This window comes from Cucurbita pepo, chromosome 18 (genome assembly GCF_057944985.1).
Source record: "Cucurbita pepo subsp. pepo isolate OVF chromosome 18, ASM5794498v1, whole genome shotgun sequence".
NCBI lineage: Eukaryota > Viridiplantae > Streptophyta > Magnoliopsida > Cucurbitales > Cucurbitaceae > Cucurbita > Cucurbita pepo.
The window spans coordinates 10,862,244-10,885,560 of record NC_141815.1 but is presented as its reverse complement, the minus strand read 5'-3'; the positions used below and the strand labels follow the sequence as shown (position 1 = coordinate 10,885,560).

Below are 23,317 nucleotides of genomic sequence, written 5' to 3'. Positions count from 1 at the left end.
GCTTCCATGGCTGCATTTGGCCATATCATTGCTTTGTTACAAACAAACACATTCTGTTATGTTATTTTCATCTTACCTGGCGTCTCTCTGTCTCTGTCTCTGTCTCTGTCTTTGTGCTTCCACAATCAAAAGCAAATGTTACTGTTCTGCACAAATTAAGTGAATTCTATGAGACAAAACGTTACCAAATAACAGCAATAGCTTTACCTGTAATGGAAACATGATAAAGATGAAGAAGTAATCACTCTTTTGAATCGATAACCGTATACGAACGTATTCATTTCGTAGAGATGTTCAAATAGAAGCATTAGGAAGAAACACATTCAAATATATTACATTCCAAACTTGCTATATAGACAAGTTAATCAACTATGCTGTCTTCAACCATCAGGATATCAGCTTAAGCAATTATTTCTAATGACTATATGTTAATACATTCATAGAACTGCCTAGATCATGGGTATGATGAGATTTCAACACGACCCTTGACGAGTTGATTCGGGACGAGCATTGTCACCGTCGTCCCTCAGTGAGCGGGTGTGAAGCTTCCGTGTAAAACTGGTAGTTGTGTCCAAGAAATAGAGAACACATAACAAAATGCAGCAACAAGCAAACATTGGAATTGGCCCAAAAATCCAGAGGAAGAGAGGGAATGAGAAGTAGAATGCTCGCAAGCCAACGGACCAGAAGAAACTGCCTCGATTCAAGTTTCTGGCAACATATTGAATAGAGTCTTCTTGATCTCTCCATGTAGGAACGGTGGCCAAGAAACTTACATGAGCATAGTATCTTATTGACTGGACATTGCATAGAAAAGCAACAAGGAAGCATAGCAAGATTGAGAAGTACTTGATTGAAGTACAAAGGTCAGACTTGTTGCCATAAATTAAATGAAGTTTTGCATTACTCGTGTCCGATGAGCTGGTCACAAAAACACCAATTAACGAACAGAGAGTTATTGCTGTTGTGGCTAAAAGTGTAGATGCCATTATGTTGTTTCGTATTGTTTGAACAGCTAAAACACCATTCTTCACTGGATCCTGAAAATCAAACATCGATTCACATACAACACTCAAGCATGCAGGACAGAAATCTTTGAACTAAAGATATACAAAACTGCATTAGTTATATGAAAATAACATGGAAAGCCGTGATTTCTGTGACGAAGTGGCTCATTTAATGGTGAACATCATGTTGGGATATCTACTTTAACGGAGCCATTGAGCTATGCACAAGTAGAGATTCATCTGAACGTCTAGATTGTTGGTGTAGAACTGAGCTTAGATGGTGTTGGTGTAGAACTGAGCTTAGATGGAGGCTAAGCGTAACAGCCCTAACCTATCATTAGCAGATATTGTCTTCTTTGAGCTTTTCCTTTTAGATTTCTCCCTCAAAGTTTTTAAAACACGTGTTAGGGAGAGGTTTCTACACCAATGTGGGATCTCACACTATGTTAGAACTTTCGGTTTTCACGGGAACTTGTGGTTTCGGTGAAGAAAGACAATATCCACTCATGAAGATGATTTTCCCATGCTATCATCTTCATTTCATAAAATTATGACCTCTAAAAAAGGCTGGTTGGCTTGAGAGTTCCTATAGTTCTCATATATGTATATCACACCCCGAGGCCACCGCTAGCAGATATTGTCTGCTTTGGCCTTTGGCCCATTACGTATCGCCATCAGCATCATAAGTTTTAAAATGCGTCTACTAAGAAGAGGTTTCTACACCCTTAATAAGAAATGTTTTGTTCCCCTCTCCAACCAACGTGGGATCTCACAATCCACCTCCATTCGGGGCCCAGTGTCCTTGCGGGCACAGTGTCCATAACCCATTCATCTATCGTTTTTCTCAAACACAATTCCATAACTACAAGAGGGACCATAAGAGCACAAGAACAGAATCGAATCATTACCCAGCAGATTAGATACAATTTTCACATCAAAATTCTATCAACAAAGCACTTATTGCATAATTGTCTAGTTAGAAAAAGTTAATGTCAATGACGCACAATTTCCAATAACAATTCCCGCCCTCCAAAGAGATTATGAAACTCAAGAACTTACAGACATCATGCAAAGCACCCATTGGTGGCGGGACTCGGCGTTGAGGCCAATGACCGTCCGCCTAGGATGCCGAATAACGATAAAGACCAACCATGCGTGGTAGACAGTCAACAAAACGAGACCAAGTGGCACCAGCACAAAATCAATAGCAGCCTCCTCCATTGCAGCTCCACACTCAACTTTCTCTTCTCGCTTCTGATATTCGCTATCTCTAAACCATTTAAGCTAAAGGAGGCCCGAATAAGATAGACTGAGATTGAAGCAAAGGAGGTGCAAACCAGATCCTTGCTGGAAAAGCCAGTCGAGTAGTTCCTATCGAGAGGCTTCAATTCTCAGACAACGGAATCAGATCCAACTCGCTCGCTCGAACAAGAATCGCCTATTTTTGATCGGGCAAGACGAATATGAAAAACGATTTGGCTTTAGAACCATCATGAAAAATTTCAGTTATTTAATTAAAATATTTGTAATACAATTTATTTAATTTGATTGATTTAACATATATATATATATATATTTGTATGCATGGTGTGACATTCGTACCCTTGGAGTAGTGGGACATCGATTGTGCGACACTTATTCTAACTCAGCAAACAAGTCAACAAATTCTGACGCGTATGCTCGAGTTTAGAGTCACGTTTTAGGGAAATATTTTGGAAAACGTGAACGAAGAAATACGTTGAAAACAATTTGAAAAAAACAATGTTATAAGCTTAAAGCAATTTGGCAATAACGACAATTTTGATAGCATATAACCGAGGTAAGAAGAAGTTACAACTAGTCATATCCACTAGAGCACATTTTGGGACATTTTAGCCCTGACGGTGTGGGCTTAAATAGGTATGCGCCTGTGAACAACACGTCCTAAACAAGACCAGGACATCCGATGGGTGGCCATAGGCAATACGCCTTGGACTAGCATGACCGTACATAATGACATCCCTGTTAAACGTCTATAGTGTTGGTTTCGTGCTTAGATATGTATCAATGTGTATGATCAAATAATGAGGAAATTCGACACCGAGTAACATAGAGGTACATGAATGAACTAAGACCACATCCTAGTGAGAGAAATCTTGAGAGTATAATGACCAAGAAATGCTTAACGAAAATGAAAGTTACTACTTATATTAAGAGAAGTAGGTAACGTAACCATGTCGTATGGAAATGTCAAGGTCATCCAAATTCCGAATCCTAAACATGGAGCATTACAGAGGTACTATGTATCCAACACGTTTCAATGCCTAAATACGGAATCATAGCAACAACGAGGGACCCAAACCCCTTGAGTTGACCATGGTCAACTCATAAAGTTTCTTCTTGTATTTGGGCTCGAAACTTTTCTTGCACATTCAAGCTATTTGGGCTCGGCCCACCAATCCAAATGTCATTTAATACTCGTTTTTGTTCGTAGGATAAATAATCAACTCAAGTATAGTTCAATCGAGATATCGTAATTTTGATCAAAACATGATAGGTTACATTTTTATTAATTTTTATTAAATTAGGTTAAGTTAATGAAGATTAGTAATAAAAAGAAAAAAAACATAATAGAAGAAACGATACCCTAAACAAAACCCTGGAATTACAGGTCGAAGGGGTTGAGCGTTGGAACGAACTAAACAAGTTCCGCGACAAGAACGTGGAGAACCAGCCTCATCTGCCTGCCCAAGCCGCTTCTCCAACTATCCAAAACCCCAATTTCAGAAAATGGTTTCCAACTTCTGCAACTAGAAACCATCACTTCCATCCCACCAATGCCTTACTCAACCTTCTTCAACGCCTATATCAGGACTTCCATGTCCCTCTCCCTCAGAACCACTTCATCGGCTCCGTTCTGCACAGCTTCAACGCGCTTCAGGCCTTGGTTTCCTCACCTTTTCACCCGGAACCTGTCCATGGGGTTTGTCAACTTGCAGTGCCGTCCAGGTTCCGTCACTGGTATTCGTTGTACGAGCCAATCCAAGTGGATTGAAGTTGCGTTCAGGGAGAAACAGCAGGACCATGTGAGGGGTTTTAAGCAGAGGAATCTTGCGTTTCCGTTTTTGCAGCATCAGTCCTGCTCCAATTATGGTCGGTTTGCGTATGATGATGTGTCTAGTGATGATTCTGATGTCGAATTTGGGTCTCCGCATGGGCAAATGGTATGTTTCTTTTGTTTGTTGAATTTCGAATGTTTACAGCTTTTACAGTTTATATAGAAAAAGAAACGGAAGTGTTATGGAATTTTATTTAGCTCCTCGAGACAAAGATTGGAGTTCGGTTTAATGATTTTAGTGTCGAAATGCCGAGAAAATTCACGGAGAATAAGAATGTCAATTAATGATTACCTTACGAACACTGAGTTAAGTAGCTAGCACAAAAATATATTGGCTGGATTTTGGAATTCCCTATAACTTTTACGAGCTTCAATTCCTGAAAAGTGGAATGGTTTCTTTACTTCTGGCAGTCGTGTTAGTTTATCATCTACTTTCTATTATTCATATTGACCACTTTCGGTCTTTTGGCTTTGTTCTTTATACATGTTGTTCATGATTTCCAGAATTCATCAACCCTTGAGAACGTAGATGAGTGGAAATGGAAGTTAACTATGCTTCTACGGAACAATGACGAACTAGAAGTAGTGTCAAGGGAGAAAAAGGATAGACGTGATTTTGATCAACTTTCAGCATTGGCAACCAGAATGGGTTTGCATAGGTATTTTCAACTTCATTGTTTTCGTTTGAATACTGTTTTTATATTTACTTCAGCTCATATATCATATGACGTTTATTGACGTTGTTTTCTATTACTTTGGCAGCCGTCAATATGCAAAAGTTGTTGTATTTAGTAAATACCCTCTGCCGAATTACAGGCCAGACCTGGATGATAAGCGACCACAGAGGGAGGTATTTATTTTTTCATTCCCAAATTTGCTAGAGTTCTTTCTACTTCATTTAGATCATGAATAATACAGCTTACTCTCTATTTAGTACTCAATCAGATGGTTTGCAATGCAATGAATATTGTTGTGAGGATTAGTATACTAATTAAGTATACCTTTTTCTTCCTTTTGTTGTTATTTATTTATTTTCTTTCCATCTTGAGTAATGAGTCATTCATATTCATTGTCATTTGCAGGTGGTCTTACCTTTTGGGGTCCAAACGGAAGTTGAAGGCCATCTAAGATTGTACCAATCTTCTCACCATTCTGTGACAAGAGGACGTTTCTCAAATAGTTACTTGTCAAAATCTGGCATTGCTGAAAACTGTGCTAACAATAATGGAGTGTTTGAGCACCAGGAACCTTCAACAACACAAAGTCTTGTCATGGAGAAAATTCTTCGCCGCAAAAGTTTGCAAATGAGGAATCAACAGCAAGATTGGCAGGTTTCTTTTTATCTTTTTATGTATTTAAATACAACCTTCTGTTAGAACGTAAAGTGTACATATTTTTATCATCGAGTTGTGAAGTCTCACTCAATCTATTTTAATTATAAACTTAAAATTTATGCATCCGCAGATGATCATTCTTGTTAACTAGGCCAGTGGTAGTTTCTTATGTGGTATTATTTTTTTTGGAAATTACATAGAAGTTACATGGTAAGGCATCCTTCAACTATAGAACTAGTTTCAGAAAAATTGCCCATTTAAAATAGGCGAGGTACTTTTAGGGTCTAACACTACTTGAATTATCCCAGGAAACTGAGGCAGGCTGAAGGTTTTCTTGTATTTAAACTGTTCAATATTGATGGTGATGTCATGGATATGAAATTTCTCTATAATAGAAGAAACCAATCCCTCATTTCACATAAATACGTCCATAGTCCGATTACACGTTCAATCACATGTGATTCATAATTTTCTGCTGGTCCTTGTATTTGTATGGATCTCTTTCTTTTTGGAGTCGGCATTTCCTAACTAATCAATTTGTTGGAAGTTCTCGCTTGTTTGACATGTGATAATTCTCTAGGAATCTCTTGAGGGCCAAAAAATGATGGAATTTCGCAAAAGTCTCCCAGCATTTAAAGAGAGGGAAACATTGTTGAAGGCCATTTCAGAGAATCAGGTACCCAAATATGCCAAATGATTAGTACAATTCACTCTAGTATAAACTTATCATTATGAATTGACTTAAAGAGATGATATGCAGGTAGTTGTTGTCTCTGGTGAAACTGGTTGTGGGAAAACCACGCAGCTTCCTCAGTATATATTAGAATCTGAGATTGAAGCTGCTCGTGGAACTTCTTGTAGTATTATCTGTACTCAGCCTAGACGTATTTCTGCCATGTCTGTTTCTGAAAGAGTTGCTGCAGAACGTGGAGAGAAACTGGGAGAGTCTGTAAGTTGCAGAATTGATGTTTTATTTTTTTACTTTTCTGGGTAAGATTTTGACTTACTAAATACTTGAGTCTTTTTTTTCTTTTCTTGGAAGGTTGGTTATAAAGTTCGGCTGGAGGGTATAAAAGGAAGGGACACTCGTCTTCTCTTTTGCACCACTGGTGTACTACTGAGAAGATTGCTTGTTGATAGAAATTTGAAAGGTGTAACTCATGTTATTGTTGATGAGATTCATGAACGTGGAATGAATGAAGGTAATATTAAAATATTAAGATATTGTACCTTGGATTAATTTTTTGAAAATTTTTATGAAATGAACCAAGTTATATCTTTATATTTTAATGAAGGTGACTTGAAGATTTAGATTAACCAGCTTATGTCTTTCTACCAGATTTTCTTGTGATTGTCCTGAAAGATCTTCTTCCTCGACGGCCAGATTTGAGGTTGATCTTAATGAGTGCAACTCTAAATGCAGAACTTTTTTGTTCTTATTTTGGGGGTGCTCCAACAATGCATATTCCTGTAAGTTTATATCAATTATAAGCTTTAATGGACAAAAATGAATGGAAATATCTTCTTTGCTCCCCCCGCCCACAGTTGTTTCTGAGTTGGGTTTTCGTGTTCAAGATTCAAATTTCTATCTTTACTCTTACCATTTGCGTTATAATTAAGAAATGGGTGGAACAAGCGTATATTTTTCCTTGATGCTAGGTTCCTCTCTTTCTATTTTGTTTTAAATAAAACCTGGGAAAATGGTATTGCTCTTCCGTTGAGCAATTTTTTTCTCTTTATTATATGAATCATTTTAGTGGATTCTTGTACGGTAGATTGCACCTCTTCTGGTGATCATGGCTAACTGGTTACTGTTGGGCGAGCTAAATGAGTCCATTAAACATAATGCTCACAGGAATAAACTTTCTTCTAACCCATTCTATTTTCAGGGTTTTACATACCCAGTTCGTGCACACTTTTTGGAGAATATTCTAGAGACGACTGGCTATCGATTGACTCCATATAATCAAATTGATGATTATGGTCAAGAAAAGGCATGGAAAATGCAAAAACAAGCTCAAGCTCTAAAGAAAAGGAAGACTCAGATTGCTTCATCTGTTGAGGTATAATACATTCTCCCTCTCGTCAATTTGATTTTGATGGTACCTCTAGTAAGGAAATTTTAGGGATAATATTTGAACGATCTAGCTTCTCTGTGAGTTGGTGGAATCTGCAAGCAGGTAGTAGGATACTGTCTTCAGAAAAAACCATGAGATGAACGAATTAACAAATTGAGATTGTATTCTAATTACACTTGGTAGTAAGTAAAATATATAAAGTAGGACCAAGATATCGTCATTGATGAAAATTCCAGCAGCAGATGACTCGTTCTTATTTTCTCTATTTTTTTTTCTGCACATGCTAAACCTTCTTGTTTTGACACAGGATGCATTTGAGGCGTCTAACTTTTTAGCATACAGTCCTCGAACTCAGGAGTCCCTATCCTGTTGGAATCCTGATTCAATTGGTTTCAACCTCATTGAGCATGTCCTTTCTTACATTGTCAAGAGGGAGAGGGCAGGTGCTATACTAGTTTTTATGACCGGATGGGATGATATAAACTCTTTAAAAGACCAGCTCCAGTCACATCCTTTATTAGGGGATCCTAGCAGAGTTTTGATCCTTGCATGTCATGGTTCGATGACCAGCTCTGAGCAGGTAACTGTTTTACTTGTACATGTGATTGCCAATTGGCATCTTTGAATTTGAGAGCTTCCTTTCATCTGACAATGACCTTTTTGTATACATTTTATCATCTATTGAAACAGAAATTGATATTTGATAAACCTGAAGATGGAGTTAGGAAAATAGTCCTAGCTACGAACATGGCAGAGACTAGTATCACCATCAATGACGTGGTTTTTGTTGTTGACTGCGGAAAAGCAAAGGAAACATCCTATGATGCTTTAAATAACACTCCTTGTTTGCTTCCATCCTGGATCTCCAAGGCTGCCGCGCGTCAAGTAAGAATAATTTGGTAGCTCTTTATTTTGTACGTTGGTTCTGCCATTCCAAACTCATATCCTAGTAACTTCATAGATTTTTTCTTTACCATAAAATTTTGAATCAAACGTGCAAGTCTTAAACTGAATCACAACAGTAAAAAAAAAAAGAAAAAAAAAAGAAAAAAGGAATTCAGTCAATCCCTACCTTTCTCACCTTTCTAGGTTGCTTCGGAAATAAAAGAAATGGATTCCCGTTGTACTGAATTTAGTGTTGCGCTTTGGTTTGTGGATAATTTAATAACATTTGCATCAATCACTGACTTGATTGACCCCTTCCCCCACCAACCAGAGAAGAGGTAGAGCTGGTCGTGTTCAACCTGGTGAATGTTACCATCTCTATCCCAGATGCGTGTATGATGCTTTTGCTGATTATCAACTGCCAGAACTTTTAAGGACCCCGTTACAGTCTTTGTGTTTGCAAATCAAGAGTCTGCAACTTGGAAGTATATCAGAGTTCCTATCAAATGCATTGCAGCCGCCAGAGCCTTTATCAGTAAGTCCAACTTTATTGAGCTTCTCAGTATTATAGTTGTGATATGGAAGAAAAATTTGATGGGCGTTTTCTGTCCAACTTCTCGGAATTTATGCTTCCACTGAATATTGTTTGTATTCCACCTTGCTTATGTGTTGTTTTGCCCCTTGAAGGTTCAAAATGCCATAGACTATTTGAAGACAATTGGAGCTCTAGATGAGAAAGAAAATCTGACAGTTCTTGGTGTGGATTCTGTCCTCTCTTTCCTTGTGTTGGAAACATAATTCGAAATATTTCTACTGTTATTTGTTCTTACTTCTAGAAAGGGTAGAAGTCTTGAACTCTGTTTTCTCATCCTGCAGGGCAACACTTATCAGTTCTTCCAGTTGAGCCTAAACTGGGAAAAATGCTTATATTAGGAGCTATTTTCAACTGTCTTGATCCCATTATGACTATTGTTGCTGGTCTTAGTGTGAGAGATCCTTTCCTCATGCCATACGATAAAAAGGATGTAAGTTTTCTAACACATAATTCTAAACCATTTATTTATTTATTTTCATAACGGGGAGTTAGAGCTTTGCCCCCCCTATACACGGGTTCTTGCGTGTACCTGAGGCTCGGGCGTAGGGAGAAATCTTATATTTTTGGGTATTAAGCTCACCCGAAGATTCGAATTTGTGACCGCCGATATAACCAAGAGACCCCTAGCCCTTGCCAATGGGGCTGCCCCTAGGGGGCAAAAAAGCATTCATTGTTTACTTCATGAGAAGCTGTTTTATCTGGAGTGGCTGTTACAAACCTAATTTGTTACAACCATCTGTTAAAACATAATTAAAATGTTTATATCAACCATTATGAAATAGAAGAATTGATTTTAATTGGGATCCTTTTCTCCTGATTCAGTTAGCCGAGTCAGCAAAAGCACAGTTTGCTGCACGTGATTGCAGTGATCATCTTGCCTTAGTTCGAGCTTATGAGGGTTGGAGAGATGCCGAAAGGCAGCAAGCCGGTTATGAGTACTGTTGGAGAAACTTTCTCTCCATGCAAACTCTCAGAGCCATCGACTCTCTGAGGAAGCAGTTCTTCTTTTTGCTAAAGGACACTGGTCTAGTTGATTTTGATGCAGAAAACTTCAACAACTCGAAGCCCGATGGGCACTTAATCCGTGCAGTCATCTGTGCTGGTTTGTTTCCTGGAATTTGCTCTGTTGTGGTAAGCTATGTTTTTTTAATTTTGATCCCCCCATGCTTCAGTTTTTTACTTGAAAGTTGCAATAGCTTGGGCTATTGTTTTCTAGGCCAATTTGAAGTTCCAATGGGCAAAATAAATGATTATATCAATTTCATGAAATTGCCTGATTTATAGCTTTAATTCATTTGAAGTTCTTTTTTCTTTTTTGAAAAAAAAAAAAAACCTATATAATTATAATTATAATTATAATTATCCTTGTTCAGAATCTTATGCAACAGACTGATAACTTCTTAAGCTTTAATAATCTAAGTTAGGTAGGCACTGATTAGAATAATTTTGAACAGAACAAAGAGAAATCAGTAGCTTTGAAGACAATGGAAGATGGACAGGTTATGCTATACTTGGTAAGATTTTCTCATTAAGCTCCTTCCAATTCACTTTACCATATTATTGAATGGAGGGTGTTCAGCATTAAGAAAAACAATTCACTTGCTTCTTCTTCTTCTTATTATTTTTTCTCTAATTGAACAGAACTCAGTTAATGCTGGCTATTCAAAAATCCCCTACCCATGGCTGGTGTTTAATGAAAAGGTGAAGGTCAACTCAGTCTTTCTTCGGGATTCTACCGGGGTTTCTGACTCTATCCTTCTTTTATTTGGAGGACATGTTTCGAGAGGAGGACTTGTACGTGTTTCTGTTCTGAACTTTGCTTCAGCATATTACTCTTTCACCATTTCTTTTCAAAAACTGAAACCTATGCATAACCAATTATTTAAATTTTATAGGATGGTCACCTCAAAATGCTGGATGGTTATTTGGAGTTTTTCATGAAACCTGCATTGGCCGAGACTTATTTGAGTCTTAAAACGGAGCTTGATGAGCTTGTTCATCAAAAGGTAAATTATTTTTTTGTTCCAATTTTCCCTTTACTCCGCCACATCTCTTAATCCAAGTCGTGATGGATGCTGTTGTCCTCTTATCACTTTGTGTTTTCTTTCTGCAGCTTTTGAATCCAAAGTTAGATATGCAGCCACACAATGAACTACTATCAGCAATAAGGTTGTTGGTATCGGAGGATCGCTGTGAGGGTAGGTTTGTCTTTGGTCGTCATGTGCCTGTACCATCAAAAAAAGCGACGAACGACGGTCCACCTCGACAGAAAAATGGCGATGGAGCTGGAGGCGATAATTCCAAGAGTCAGCTTCAGACCCTACTCCTGAGAGCTGGACATGATGCGCCAACTTACAAAACCAAGCAACTAAAAAACAACCAATTCCGATCCACTGTTATCTTCAACGGATTGAACTTCGTTGGCCAACCATGTGGTAGCAAGAAACTCGCAGAAAAAGATGCAGCTGCTGAGGCTCTACTATGGCTACAAGGCGAGACACAGTCATCTTCCCAAGCTATCGATCATGCTTCCTTACTTCTCAAAAGGAGCAAAAGGAAAAACGACAGAACATCTCGTAGCGCCAAATGGAGTTAATTGGACAGAAGGAGTACAAAAACCCGACAATCGTGAATGGCTGTTCAACTCGCTCATGTTTGAAGCTTCGACATTCAAGACCGAGGAGATCAACTTTCTAGCCCGGCTAGGCAAACAGTCCAATCTAGTTCAATCGCTACTACTAAACCTTGGCATGGAAACGAGGTGACCTTGAACAACCATCAATTTACCAGACAGAGTAATTATGTAGACGATGGTCAATCGCTGCTTGAGAAACTGCTATTGTATGTGATGCCCCACATCGATTACTTCTGCTTAAGAGCTCAGCAGAAGCCAATTCTTCAGTTTCTACACAGGCCAAGGGGACAGCCAACGCCCTCAAAAGCTGCGGCAGACCTGGGCGCCTGGCCATATAATCCGCTTGTCCACCATATATTTTCCTGGTGGCCTAACATATTCTCCAACATTAATCCTTTAATGTTATACAAAAAGGGTTTTATTCATTTTTAGAAAATTTAAATTTATAGAGATTCAAGCAAATATATATATTTGTTATCAAATTGAATTTGAATACAGTCATTCAAAAATTTATGGTCAAAGCTGGTCGGTTACTGGCAATGATTAAACCCAAAAAAATGAGGAAAAATAAACTCATTTTCCTCATTTTTTTTTTATATTTTTTTGTGGTTATTGATATATGTATTTAAAGTGATGATTTATTTTTTAAATAATTTAATTTTAAAGTTTCATAAAGAAATTCGTAATGTTTCCATCATATCTATAATTCTTTTCGTACATAAATTCGAGCTATAGCCAACCTGTCACGTCCACCACTAAACCACCAATATTTTAATATATTTTCTTTGACAAAAATGTAAAAAAAAAAAAGAACATAGGACAATATGCTTTTTTTTTTTTTTCGTGTCACACTTAATTATTTTTAAATAAAATTGTGTTAAATTACAAATTTGTACTCTATGACGAGAACCGGACCATCCTAGACTACCCAATTCAATTACAAAAGTTGGGTTGGGAACCCGGACTTTCTTTTTTTAGTTTAGGTTGGATTAAATTTTTAAAAAACAAAAAATTCGGGTTTGTTCTTGGGTTGACATTGTTTTAGTTGGTTAACCCTACAAACTCAAAATAGGCTTACCATATTATTACAAAAATTAAGAATATTTTATGTTTGTAGTTGAGGTTTAGTGATACATCATAACTTGTGAATATTTGATAAGGGCAAGACGAGAATAAAGAATACAATATCTATCTCTCACTTTCGAGAAATATTTTCCACGCTTTCCTTATTCCCTACTTAAAAAGCTGATTCTTCATTTGGTTCGAAAGTGAGTCTTTACAGGTCCACAAAAAACATTTTTGGGAACGTAGAGCTTAAATGAACATTCATGGTAGTAGAGATACATTTATCCATTTAATGCTCGAGTTAGATGGATCTCCCATCAATGGAGGTTCATTTATAACCAAAATCATAGCTCAAATTAGTGAGTTAAGTCAGACAGCAACCCGAAAATGTGGGAGAGATTGTTGATATTAAGGAAAGAGAAATAGATAAAAAAAGACTTTCAAAGAACAAAAGATGAATGGCTAAGCTATCGTCAATTTTGGCAGAGCTCAATTCGTTGAAACATATCAACGGGTTTGAATCTCCGCCCGACATAAACATGGATATAATAATCATCAATAACAACCATTCATCAAGAAGCCAACTCCAAATTTTCCACCACTTCCCACTTTCACACCTCTATTTGTAGCCTTCAAGGCCTCCTCCTCTGTTCGTCACAAACAGAGGAGCGATGGCGAAAGATTCGAGCTCGTCGTTGAACTCGCCTCTTCTTCACATTTCTGAAGATGGGTTGAATTCAAATGATAAGAACAATAGAAGGAAACAACAAGTAGCTGAGGAAGTAAAGAAGCAGCTATGGCTAGCAGGGCCTTTGATATTGGTCAGTCTTTTACAATATTGTTTGCAAATGATTTCCGTCATGTTTGTGGGTCATCTTGGCGAGTTGCCTCTTTCTGGTGCTTCCATGGCGACTTCTTTTGCAACAGTGACTGGTTTCAGCTTATTGGTGAGTTGGGTTTCTGTTTGTTTCTCGAGAAAAACATGTTTTCTTGGTCAGCTGTGTTTGTTAAAAGGGTGTTTATTTGATTATATGAACAGATGGGGATGGCTAGTGCTTTAGATACATTTTGTGGCCAATCCAATGGTGCTAAGCAATATCATATGCTGGGTATTCATATGCAGCGAGCAATGTTTGTTCTTTTGATTGTGAGTATACCTCTTGCTGTTGTTTGGGCTAACACAGGAGAGATTCTGAAAGCACTTGGCCAAGATGCTGAGATATCAAGAGAAGCTGGGAAATATGCTATTTCAATGATTCCAAGCCTTTTTGCATATGGTTTACTTCAATGTTTGAACAGATTCTTACAGACCCAGAACGTTGTTTTTCCTATGGTGATGTGTTCTGGAATAGCAGCTTTGCTTCACATACCCATTTGTTGGATCTTGATATTCAAAGTTGGGCTTGAAATTCGAGGAGCTGCTATTGCTAACTCCATCTCTTATTGGCTTAATGTGTTGATGTTGATACTTTATGTTAAGCTTTCTTCTTCATGTTCGAAGTCTTGGACGGGGTTTTCAGTGCAGGCGTTTCATAACATCCCTTACTTCCTTAAGCTTGCAATTCCTTCAGCTTGCATGGTTTGGTAATTTTCACTTCATTATTACTCCTTTTGTTATCATTATAAAGTTGTATTTGTCTCATAATGTTTAACCAAATGCTCAACAGCTTGGAAATGTGGTCGTTTGAGTTGATCGTTCTTTTGTCTGGGCTTCTACCAAATCCTAAACTAGAGACATCAGTGCTTTCTATCAGGTGAATAACACGCATCAGTTCTACTTATGGAGTGAGCTTTTGTCTTTTTTCTACCGCTAGTAGATATTGTCCTCTTTGGACTTTCTCTTTCGAGCTTCTCCTCGAGGTTTTTAAAATGTGTGAGCTATGGAGAGGTTTTCACATCCTTATAATGAATGCTTTGTTTTACTCCCCAACTGATGTGCTGGGTCTCGAAGGTGGGTGGATTGTGAGATCCCACATCGATGGAAGAAGGGAGTGAGTGCCAGCGAGGACACTGGGTCTCGAAGGGGAGTGGATTGTGAGATCCCACATCGATTGGAGAAGGGAACGAGTGTCAGAGAGGACGCTGGGTCTCGAATGGGGGTGGATTGTGAGATCCCACGTCGATGGAAGAAGAGAATGAGTGCCATCTGAAGGGAGGTGAATTGTGAGATCCCGCATCAATGGAAGAAGGTAACGAGTGCCAGCGAGGACACTAGGCTCTGAAGGGAGGTGAATTGTGAGATCCCACATCGATGGAAGAAGGTAACGAGTGCCAGCGAGGACACTGGGCCCTGAAGGGGAGTGAATTGTGAGATCTCCCACATCGATGGAAGAAGGGAACGAGTGCCGGAGAGGACACTGGGCCCTGAAGGGGAGTGAATTGTGTGATCTCCCACATCGATGGAAGAAAGGAACGTGTGCCAGCGAGGACACTGGACCCTGAAGGGGGGTGAATTGTGAGATCACACATCGATGGAAGAAGGGAACGAGTGCCAGCAAGGATGCTGGGCCCTAAAGGGAGTGGAGTGTGAGATCCCACGTTAGTTGGGGAAGAAAACGAAACATTCTTTATAAGGGTGTGGAAACCTCTCCCTACCAAACCCGTTTTAAAAACCTTGAGGGAAACCACAAAGAGGACAATATCTACTAATGGTTGGCTTGGACTGTTACATCTAGCCACCTCTAGCTTCACTAACCCACATGTCTCTACCAGTCTTAATACAGCTGCAACAGTTTGGATGATCCCATTTGGTATGAGTGGTGCAGGAAGGTAAACTTCAAACAATTTCTTCCATCTTTCCTGAATTTCTAAACTAAAGACTTTGCTTCACTAACCCATGTTTCTATCTCATTTGGTTAGCACCCGAGTCTCAAATGAACTAGGAGCTGGCCATGCAGGAGCAGCCAAGCTAGCTGGATGTGTAGTAGTGACAATGGCCACCATTGAGGGGCTACTGCTTGGAACTACCTTGATTCTTATCCGTAATGTTTGGGGGTATGCTTATAGCAACGAACCAGAAGTGATTGAATACGTAGCCAGCATGCTTCCTATAGTTGCTGTTTCCAGCTTCCTCGATGGACTTCAATGCGTGCTTTCAGGTTCTCATTTTATTATAGGCCTGCAGTCTGTCATGACTTGACTTAGTGTCTGCACTGCTATGATCTTCTAAAGGCTCTACTTGTTTGTGCATAAATACAATGCAGGCATTGCTAGAGGTTGTGGTTGGCAGAAGATTGGTGCCTTTGTCAATCTTGGATCATATTATATTGTGGGAATCCCATCTGCAGTTTTTCTTGCTTTTCTTTTGCACATTGGTGGACGGGTAAACAGCGTCGTTAATTCCGAGCTAAATTATACGAATCAAATACCTTTATTAGTTCAAAAGTTTCTTGACCTTTTATAAATGTTTCAAAACTAGCATAGGAGTAGAAAGCTCTTAGAACTTCGGATGGAAATTGGGACTTGAAACGTTATGGTGACCCAAATTTCCTTTCTGGGTTTTTTCCACTGTTCCGAACAATTCGTTCCTGGGCCTTGTACATACCGCCTGTTACACTATGGGAGCTGGTTGTCACAATCGCACTTTGATGGCAGTGGACTTGCGATTGTGCGGCACTCACTTCCCAACAACAAGTGAGTTAAGCCTATTCGTTCTTGTGTCGCCTAGGGCCAAGTGACGTATGCTCGAGCCTCTGGCCCTGGTTCAAGGAGAAAGTTTTAGAAAACGGGGGCAGAGAGATTTCGAAAGAGAGTTTTGAAAGCAAGATTTGAGAAATTGGAAATTGCGTTATATGAAAATGTAAGCAAAAAGGCAACAACAACGGCTTACTGCATATAACTATCGGGTAGGAAGAAGTTGACAACTAGTCATATCCCCCTGTAGTACATTTTGGGGCATTTTAGCCCTTGCAGGTGTAGACATGATTTTGGTGAACGGTCATACACCCTCATATTGACCCAATATGGAATGGTAAAGACCTATCTAGGATGAAAGCATGTAAAAGGGGTTTGGAACGAGCATGCAACCATGGACAACACGTCCTGGACAAGCAAGACCGAGATATCTGTCATGCGGCCATTGACAACACGCCTTGGACATGCATGACCGTGACACTAGTCATGCCTGAAGTCGTTACCTTAACCGCAAGGAGGGGGATGCCGAAGGCAGGACTAGTGACTAGAGTGAAGTCGTAACTAGGTAGCCGTAGTTTGGATCACCTCCTTTTCAGGGAGAGCTAATGCTTGTTGGGTATTTTGGTTTGACACTGCTTCACACCTAAAACGAAACGAGCTACATGTAATTTAAACTTGGAGATGGAAGTCTTCTTTCGTTTCTCGATGGTGAAGCTACTAAGCTCATGAACTTATTATCCTAGGCCGAAACAAGTTGATAGGATCCTCTTTTTTATGTCGTCATGTCCGAAATTCTAACGGATTTCTACTCTAAAGATAATTTTGAAATGGGTTTGGTCTGAAAAAACAAAGTTCTCAGACATTTTTTTATAACTTATTCCTTAATCTTTCCGAATTCTTTTTAAAATCTTTGTTTTCCCTACTTAGGGGCTGTGGTTTGGCATCATTTTGGCACTCATTTTCCAAGCATTTTCTCTTGCTATCATTGCTATCCGCACAGATTGGGACCAAGAAGTACAATTCCTAACTCAAAATCTCTACTTTATTCCCTAAATCTGATGTTTCTAATGTGTTTGTTTGTGCTATTCAGGCAAAGATTGCTACAGAAAGAGTTTATGACTCAACAATTCCAGAGAATGTTGTGTCATGAAAGTAGAGTTTCTTGGTGGAGGAGCTTTGTGATTGGTCATCTCTTGTATTGAACTCTACTCTCTTTTCAAAATCAATGAATTGTGGAGGCCAACCCTCATTGATTCATTTTTGTAGCATGACTCTTGGGCAATATTAGCTGATGGTTCTTTCACTTCAACTTGATTTCTCAATCTCCATGTGTTTATATTTTGTTCGGTTTTGGTTAAATTATAAATTTGGTTCCTATAATTTGAGAATTCAACTCGAAGTTATGATTTAGCTGACTCTCTCCCTTCCTATTTCATGTGAAGTCGGGGCGGGAGGCTCGTTGGGGTAGATCTATTATCTCTAATTGGTAGCCTCCTCACCTATCTTCAGAAGGAAACACATAGTTGAGGAAGTAAGAATGTAACAGCCTAAACCCACCGCTTGTAGATATTGTCCGCTTTGGCCTGTTACGTATCACTGTAAAGTCTCACGATTTTAAAACGCGTCTACTAGAGAGAGATTTCCACACCCTTATAAGGAATGCTTCGTTTCCCTCTCCAACCGATGTGAGATCTCACAATCCACCCCCTTGGGGGGTAGTGTTCTTGCTGGCACACCCTCGATGTTTAGCTCTAATAGTATTTGTAACAGCCCAAGCCTACCGCTAGTAGATATTGTCCTCTTTAGGCTTTCCCTCCCCAAGGGGGTAACGAAACGTTCAAAACCTAGCTCTAATACCATTTGTAACAGTCCAAGTCCACCACTAGCTGATAGAGTCCTCTTTGGACCCTTTCGAGCTTCCTCTCAAGGTTTTAAAACGTGTCCTCTAGGGAGGAGTTTCCACACCCTTGTTACAAATGGTATAAGACCTAGACACCGAGCAGTGTGCCAGCGGAAACGAAACGTTCCTTATAAGGGTGTAGAAACCTCTTCCTAGTAGACGCATTTTAAAACCTTGAGGGAAAGCCCGAAAGAAAAAACCCAAAGAGGACAATAACTACTAGCAGTAGACTTGAGTTGTTACAGTTACAGTGATACATGAACAACCTAATACATGTATTTATCAAATGAATCTTACTCAAAATTTGCATGTACCGCGAATAATGATGGATTAAGTTTATTCATTAACCATTTCCAACCAGACTACCCATAATCAAACAGATCAAATCAATAATAAGAAAAGAAAGTTAGCCAACCAAACACATAAAAGGTATAAAGCGAACATGTTTCCTACCATACAACACAACAATAATGAGTTGTTTTAAGGTCTTATGTTTCATTCTTAGGACACTGTTTCTTCTCTACGTTCATAATTCTGGTCGGGGGGCTCATGAACTTTAATAACAAACAAGGTTAAAGGCCATAGACAGCTCCATAATTCCAGGTGCAGGTATCACCTGTACCAAAATGGCCACCGTCTTACTTTTGTCATTTTTCAGGTTACGGCACACTTCCCAAAACATTGGACACTTGGTGGTGTGCATGTGTGTGAATTTATAAAATAATAATAACAACAGGGTAAGGCACCAAGCTTGGTTTATAACAACAGGGTAAGCAGCTTCTTTTCCTGTTGTTTCAAGTCTATTCATTAATGGCGAGTTCTTCTTTGTAAGTCCTGTTTTGGGTAGACATCTAATATGAACTCTTATAAATTGTCTTCATCTTTCCATGTTTTAGTTTGAGAATGCTAGAAGTAGGCCTCGGGAGGGACCTATTCTGTTAAATCCCACGTCGGTTAAGGAGGAAAACGAAGCATTCTTTATTAGGGTGTGGAAACCTTTTCCTAGCCGACGCGTTTTAAAAACTTTGAGGGAAAGCCTAAAGAGAACATTATCTGCTAGCGGTGAGCTTGGACCGTTACATATTCACTTTCAGATTTTTGTGTTCTTTAAGAGATTTTATTGTTGTTGTTTACCATTTCAAATTCACTACAAGTTACATTTGTATCAGCCAAGCTCACCCTTCTTTGGGTTTTCCCTTTCGGATTTTTGTTTTTTAAACGCGTCTTCTAGGAAGAGGTTCCATACCATGCTTTGTTCCCTCTCCAACCGACGTGGGATCTCACCGTCCACCCTAGGGGTCAACGTCCTTGCTGGCACACCGCCCGGTGTCTGGCTCTGATACCATTTGTAACAGTCAAACTCACCGCTAGTAAATATTGTCCTCTTTGGGCTTTCTCTTTCAAGCTCCCCTCAAGATTTTTAAAACATGTCTACTAAAGAGAAGTTTTCATACGCTTGACGTGGATCTCATGACATGCATGCTTAATACTTCGATTGGATCATGCTGATGTATTTTCTGAGCCGAAGGAAAATATTTGTATAATGTTCGTAGCACGCATGTCAAACACGAATTACTAGTGCAAAATGTTGCTTTGAGCCATATGTTGTTTGCTTCATATCTTTTCACAGCTGATCCCACCCCAGTCGCATATGCAGTAGCTCCAGATCGATACTTCAATCACGTGATCGAGACCTATACACTCCATCCCTTCGTATGGTTACAGGTCCAGTCCTTGTCGGAAGCAGAAGTAGTAGACATGATGGACATTCAGGGAGGAGAAGTCTTGAATGAAGTGAAAAGACAGTTGCTGTTGGCCGGGCCTTTATGTTCTATTGGTCTGTTACAATACAGTTTACAGATAATTTCTTTGATGTTTGTGGGTCATCTTGGTGAATTGGCTCTGGCTGCAGCTTCAATGGCAACTTCTTTTGTTTCAGTCACAGGTTTTAGCTTGCTGGTGAGCTCTATTTCTCCTCAACTATTTCTCGACATGTATTCTTTTGTATGTGTGAGATCCCACCTCGGTTGGGGGGAGAACGAATCATTCTTTATAAGGGTGTGGAAACCTCTCCCTATATAAGGGTGTGGACAACCTCTCCCTAAAAGACACGTTTAAAAAAAAAACGAGGGGAAGCTCAAAAGAGAAAGTACAAAGAGAGGGAAAGCCCAAAGAGGACAATATTTGCTAGCGGTGGGCTTGGGCCGTTACAAATGGTATCAGATCCAGACACCAAGCGATGTGACAACAAGGAATCTGAGCCCCAAAGGGAGTTGACACGAGGCGGTGTGCCAGTAAGGACACTGGGCCCTGAAGGAATTGGATTGTGTGATCCCACATCGGTTGGAGAGAAGAACGAAACATTTTTTATAAGGGTGTGAAACCTTAATGTAAGCTTAAAAGGAGTGCATTATATATGATAGTTCATCTTTTCTACAGTGTTCCATGAACTGTGCTCATAATTTGCTTACTTAAACAAGTTATTCAGAGCAACTAATTGCATATCTGTTGTTTAATCAGATGGGTATGGCTAGTGCATTGGATACCTTATGTGGGCAGTCATTCGGCGCAAAGCGATATCATATGCTAGGACTACATACTCAATGTGCAATGTTCGTCCTCTTAGTTGTCAGCATATTTCTTGTCATTATTACATCAAACACCAAAATGATTCTAATTGCATTGCACCAAGATCAGGACATCTCCAAAGGAGCTGGATTATACGCCCGTTACATGATCCCGAGCGTTGTCGCATACGGTCAGCTTCAATGCCTAGTGAAATTCTTACAAACTCAAAACATTGTCTTTCCCATGGTACTAAGTTCTGGTATAGCAGCTTTAATCCACATCTTATTATGCTGGATATTGGTTTTCGAATTCGAACTGCGAATTAGAGGAACCGCTCTGGCGAATTCGATCTCGTATTGGATCAATGTATGTCTGATAGCACTCTATGTTAAGATCTCTTCTTGTTGCTCAGAAACATGGACAGGTTTTACAGTTGATGCCTTGCATAATGTGCTTGCTTTCCTTAGGATTTCAGTTCCTTCAGCTCTTATGCTGTGGTAATTCTTTGTTGTTCTGTAACAGTTAGCCAAAATGGGTATATGTTCTAATAAGTGGGTTGATATCATTTCAACAGCTTGAAAGTTTGGACATTTGAAATGATGGTTATCTTGTCTGGTCTTCTGCCTAACCCCAAGCTGGAAACTTCAGTACTTTCTATCTGGTTGGTACTCCTCCTAAGGTGACTGGTAGCAGCTTTATTATTAATATCCAATGTTGTTCTTAAAAGGATGAATTTGTTGTTCCAGCCTTAATATATTTGGATTGTTCTGGATGATTTCTTTTGGACTTAGTGCTGCTGTAAGGTAATCATCCTAGCTTATGCTTCCTTGATGATATGTTTGGTTTGTTTTGTTTGATATGTTTTTGAATGATAGTATTCGGGTGTCGAACGAGTTGGGGGCTGGACGTCCACGAGCAGCACGTATGGCAGCGTATGTTGCATTAGTCATGGTGGTTGTAGAAGGTGTTCTGGTAGGAGTTCTTATGGTTCTGCTTCGCGATGTTTGGGGTCGAGTTTATAGTGAAGAAGAAGAAGTTGTGAGATACCTTGCAACTATGATGCCGACTGTAGCGGTTTCCAGCTTCTTTGATGGTGTTCAGAGCGTTCTTTCAGGTCCTTATTCATGTTACCTTGCATTTACGTTCTGTAGAGAGAAAAAAAAGATGTAATGGGCTTATGTGATCCCACGTTGGTTAGAGAGTGGGAACGAAGTATCCATTATAAAGGTGTGGAAATGTCTTCCTAGGAGACGCATTTTAAAATTGTGAGGCTGATGGTGATATGAAACAGGTCAAAGCAGACAATATCTGCTAGCGGTGGACTTGGGCTGTTATAAATGGTATCAAAGCTAAACACTGGATTGTGTGCAAGCGAGGACACTGGATCCCCAAGGGAGGTGGATAGTGAGATCTCACATCGGTTGGAGAGGGAAACGAAACATTCCTTATAAGGGTGTGGAAACCTCTCCTTAGTAGACGCGTTTTAAAACCGTGAGGCTGACGACAATACGTAACGGACCAAATCAGACAATAGCTACTAGCGGTGGGCTTAGGCTGTTACAAATGATATCATAGCCAAACACCGGGTGGTGTGTCAGTAAGAATGCTAGGTCCCCAAGGGGGTGGATTGTGAGATCTCACCTAGGTTGAAGAGGGGAACGAAACATTCTTATAAGGGTGTGAAAACCCCTCTTTAGTATACGCTTTTAAAACCGTAAGGCTAACGGTGATACATAATGGGCGTTGGAAGGGTTATGCAAGATTGCCTCAGATTGCATATTCTCTTAGTTTTTTTCCCCTTAAATACTCAACTCAACTCGATTCCATGATCGTTCGAGATATATTAGTTCAACTACATATCCGCGTAACGTGTATATAATGTGTTATTATCTGCACTTGAATCAAATGCATATATAATACTGGATGTTTTGTTAAACAAATTCAGGAGTTGCTAGAGGATGTGGTTGGCAGAAAATGGGTGCATATATCAATCTGGCTTCGTTTTACCTAGTGGGAATTCCCTGCTCCATAACTTTAGCTTTTGTCTTAGACATGAAGGGGAAGGTATCGACTATTCTCTTTCATAAACGTTCCCATATTCTCGATCTTTTTTAACTCTGTTTTTGGCCCTTAAACCATTTCTTCTGCAGGGACTCTGGTTAGGTGTTGTATCTGCTTTTCTAGTCCAAGTGGTGTTCTTCCTTGGAATAACAGTTCGCACAAACTGGGACAAACAGGTGCCCCTTGAGCACTGTTCATTGCTTGATCTGAATCTTCTCGCTCACGATTCGCATCTGTTTAACTTCATCTTCCTTTCAGGCTGAAGACGCTTCGAACCAGGGCCGGGATTACACGGTCCCTCTGTATGTGGAGCAAGACTAGAACATCCTCGACATTGCTGAACAGTTCGAGATCAACCTAAACATTTTGGTCCGATTTCAACATATCCTGGATGGACATGAGAGATCCAGGACAAGCAAAACTAGTCAAATAATAATCACCACAGACACACATGATAGA

The 23,317-nt window shown here is 39.5% G+C and overlaps 4 protein-coding genes across 4 annotated transcripts; 3 read left to right on the top strand and 1 right to left on the bottom strand.

The window, feature by feature from the left end:
* Positions 1–307: 307 nt before the first annotated feature.
* Positions 308–2,504, bottom strand: LOC111779725 (transmembrane protein, putative (Protein of unknown function, DUF599)). Its single transcript, XM_023659845.2, has 2 exons — positions 2,067–2,504; positions 308–1,040 (listed from the first exon to the last, which is right to left on the bottom strand). The coding sequence occupies exons 1-2, from the start codon at positions 2,226–2,228 to the stop codon at positions 474–476; spliced, it is 729 nt and encodes a 242-aa protein (XP_023515613.1). The 5' UTR covers positions 2,229–2,504; the 3' UTR covers positions 308–473.
* A 1,111-nt stretch (positions 2,505–3,615) lies between these two features.
* Positions 3,616–12,056, top strand: LOC111779849 (DEA(D/H)-box RNA helicase family protein). Its single transcript, XM_023660021.2, has 19 exons — positions 3,616–4,210; positions 4,609–4,763; positions 4,867–4,954; positions 5,187–5,435; positions 6,019–6,114; positions 6,199–6,387; positions 6,481–6,640; positions 6,778–6,908; positions 7,328–7,501; positions 7,824–8,096; positions 8,207–8,401; positions 8,733–8,936; positions 9,089–9,158; positions 9,278–9,426; positions 9,819–10,127; positions 10,451–10,510; positions 10,638–10,790; positions 10,892–11,002; positions 11,110–12,056. Exons 1-19 carry the CDS (start codon positions 3,824–3,826, stop codon positions 11,590–11,592), a joined length of 3,636 nt encoding a protein of 1,211 aa, XP_023515789.1. The 5' UTR covers positions 3,616–3,823; the 3' UTR covers positions 11,593–12,056.
* A 1,152-nt stretch (positions 12,057–13,208) lies between these two features.
* Positions 13,209–17,638, top strand: LOC111779850 (protein DETOXIFICATION 16). Its single transcript, XM_023660022.2, has 8 exons — positions 13,209–13,643; positions 13,736–14,280; positions 14,364–14,450; positions 15,409–15,465; positions 15,556–15,794; positions 15,900–16,018; positions 17,257–17,343; positions 17,420–17,638. The coding sequence occupies exons 1-8, from the start codon at positions 13,368–13,370 to the stop codon at positions 17,477–17,479; spliced, it is 1,470 nt and encodes a 489-aa protein (XP_023515790.1). The 5' UTR covers positions 13,209–13,367; the 3' UTR covers positions 17,480–17,638.
* Positions 17,639–17,787: 149 nt separating this feature from the next.
* Positions 17,788–23,254, top strand: LOC111779570 (protein DETOXIFICATION 16). The gene is made up of 8 exons (XM_023659631.2): positions 17,788–20,188; positions 20,750–21,294; positions 21,372–21,458; positions 21,544–21,600; positions 21,673–21,911; positions 22,743–22,861; positions 22,948–23,034; positions 23,117–23,254. The coding sequence occupies exons 1-8, from the start codon at positions 19,832–19,834 to the stop codon at positions 23,177–23,179; spliced, it is 1,554 nt and encodes a 517-aa protein (XP_023515399.2). The 5' UTR covers positions 17,788–19,831; the 3' UTR covers positions 23,180–23,254.
* Positions 23,255–23,317: the final 63 nt, after the last annotated feature.

Excerpts from the sequence above, each read along its gene's own strand:
- LOC111779725 (XM_023659845.2), bottom strand. The coding sequence starts at position 2,228 with ATGGAGGAGGCTGCTATTGATTTTGTGCTGGTGCCACTTGGTCTCGTT. Across the intron at positions 1,041-2,066 it reads GGGTGCTTTGCATGATGTCT|GATCCAGTGAAGAATGGTGT; the intron begins GTAAGTTCTTGA and ends TTTGATTTTCAG.
- LOC111779849 (XM_023660021.2), top strand. The coding sequence starts at position 3,824 with ATGCCTTACTCAACCTTCTTCAACGCCTATATCAGGACTTCCATGTCC. Across the intron at positions 10,128-10,450 it reads CTGGAATTTGCTCTGTTGTG|AACAAAGAGAAATCAGTAGC; the intron begins GTAAGCTATGTT and ends AATTTTGAACAG. Across the intron at positions 10,511-10,637 it reads GACAGGTTATGCTATACTTG|AACTCAGTTAATGCTGGCTA; the intron begins GTAAGATTTTCT and ends CTAATTGAACAG.
- LOC111779850 (XM_023660022.2), top strand. The coding sequence starts at position 13,368 with ATGGCGAAAGATTCGAGCTCGTCGTTGAACTCGCCTCTTCTTCACATT. Across the intron at positions 14,451-15,408 it reads ACATCAGTGCTTTCTATCAG|TCTTAATACAGCTGCAACAG; the intron begins GTGAATAACACG and ends TGTCTCTACCAG. Across the intron at positions 15,466-15,555 it reads GGTATGAGTGGTGCAGGAAG|CACCCGAGTCTCAAATGAAC; the intron begins GTAAACTTCAAA and ends TCATTTGGTTAG.
- LOC111779570 (XM_023659631.2), top strand. The coding sequence starts at position 19,832 with ATGTTGTTTGCTTCATATCTTTTCACAGCTGATCCCACCCCAGTCGCA. Across the intron at positions 21,459-21,543 it reads ACTTCAGTACTTTCTATCTG|CCTTAATATATTTGGATTGT; the intron begins GTTGGTACTCCT and ends TTGTTGTTCCAG. Across the intron at positions 21,601-21,672 it reads GGACTTAGTGCTGCTGTAAG|TATTCGGGTGTCGAACGAGT; the intron begins GTAATCATCCTA and ends TTTGAATGATAG.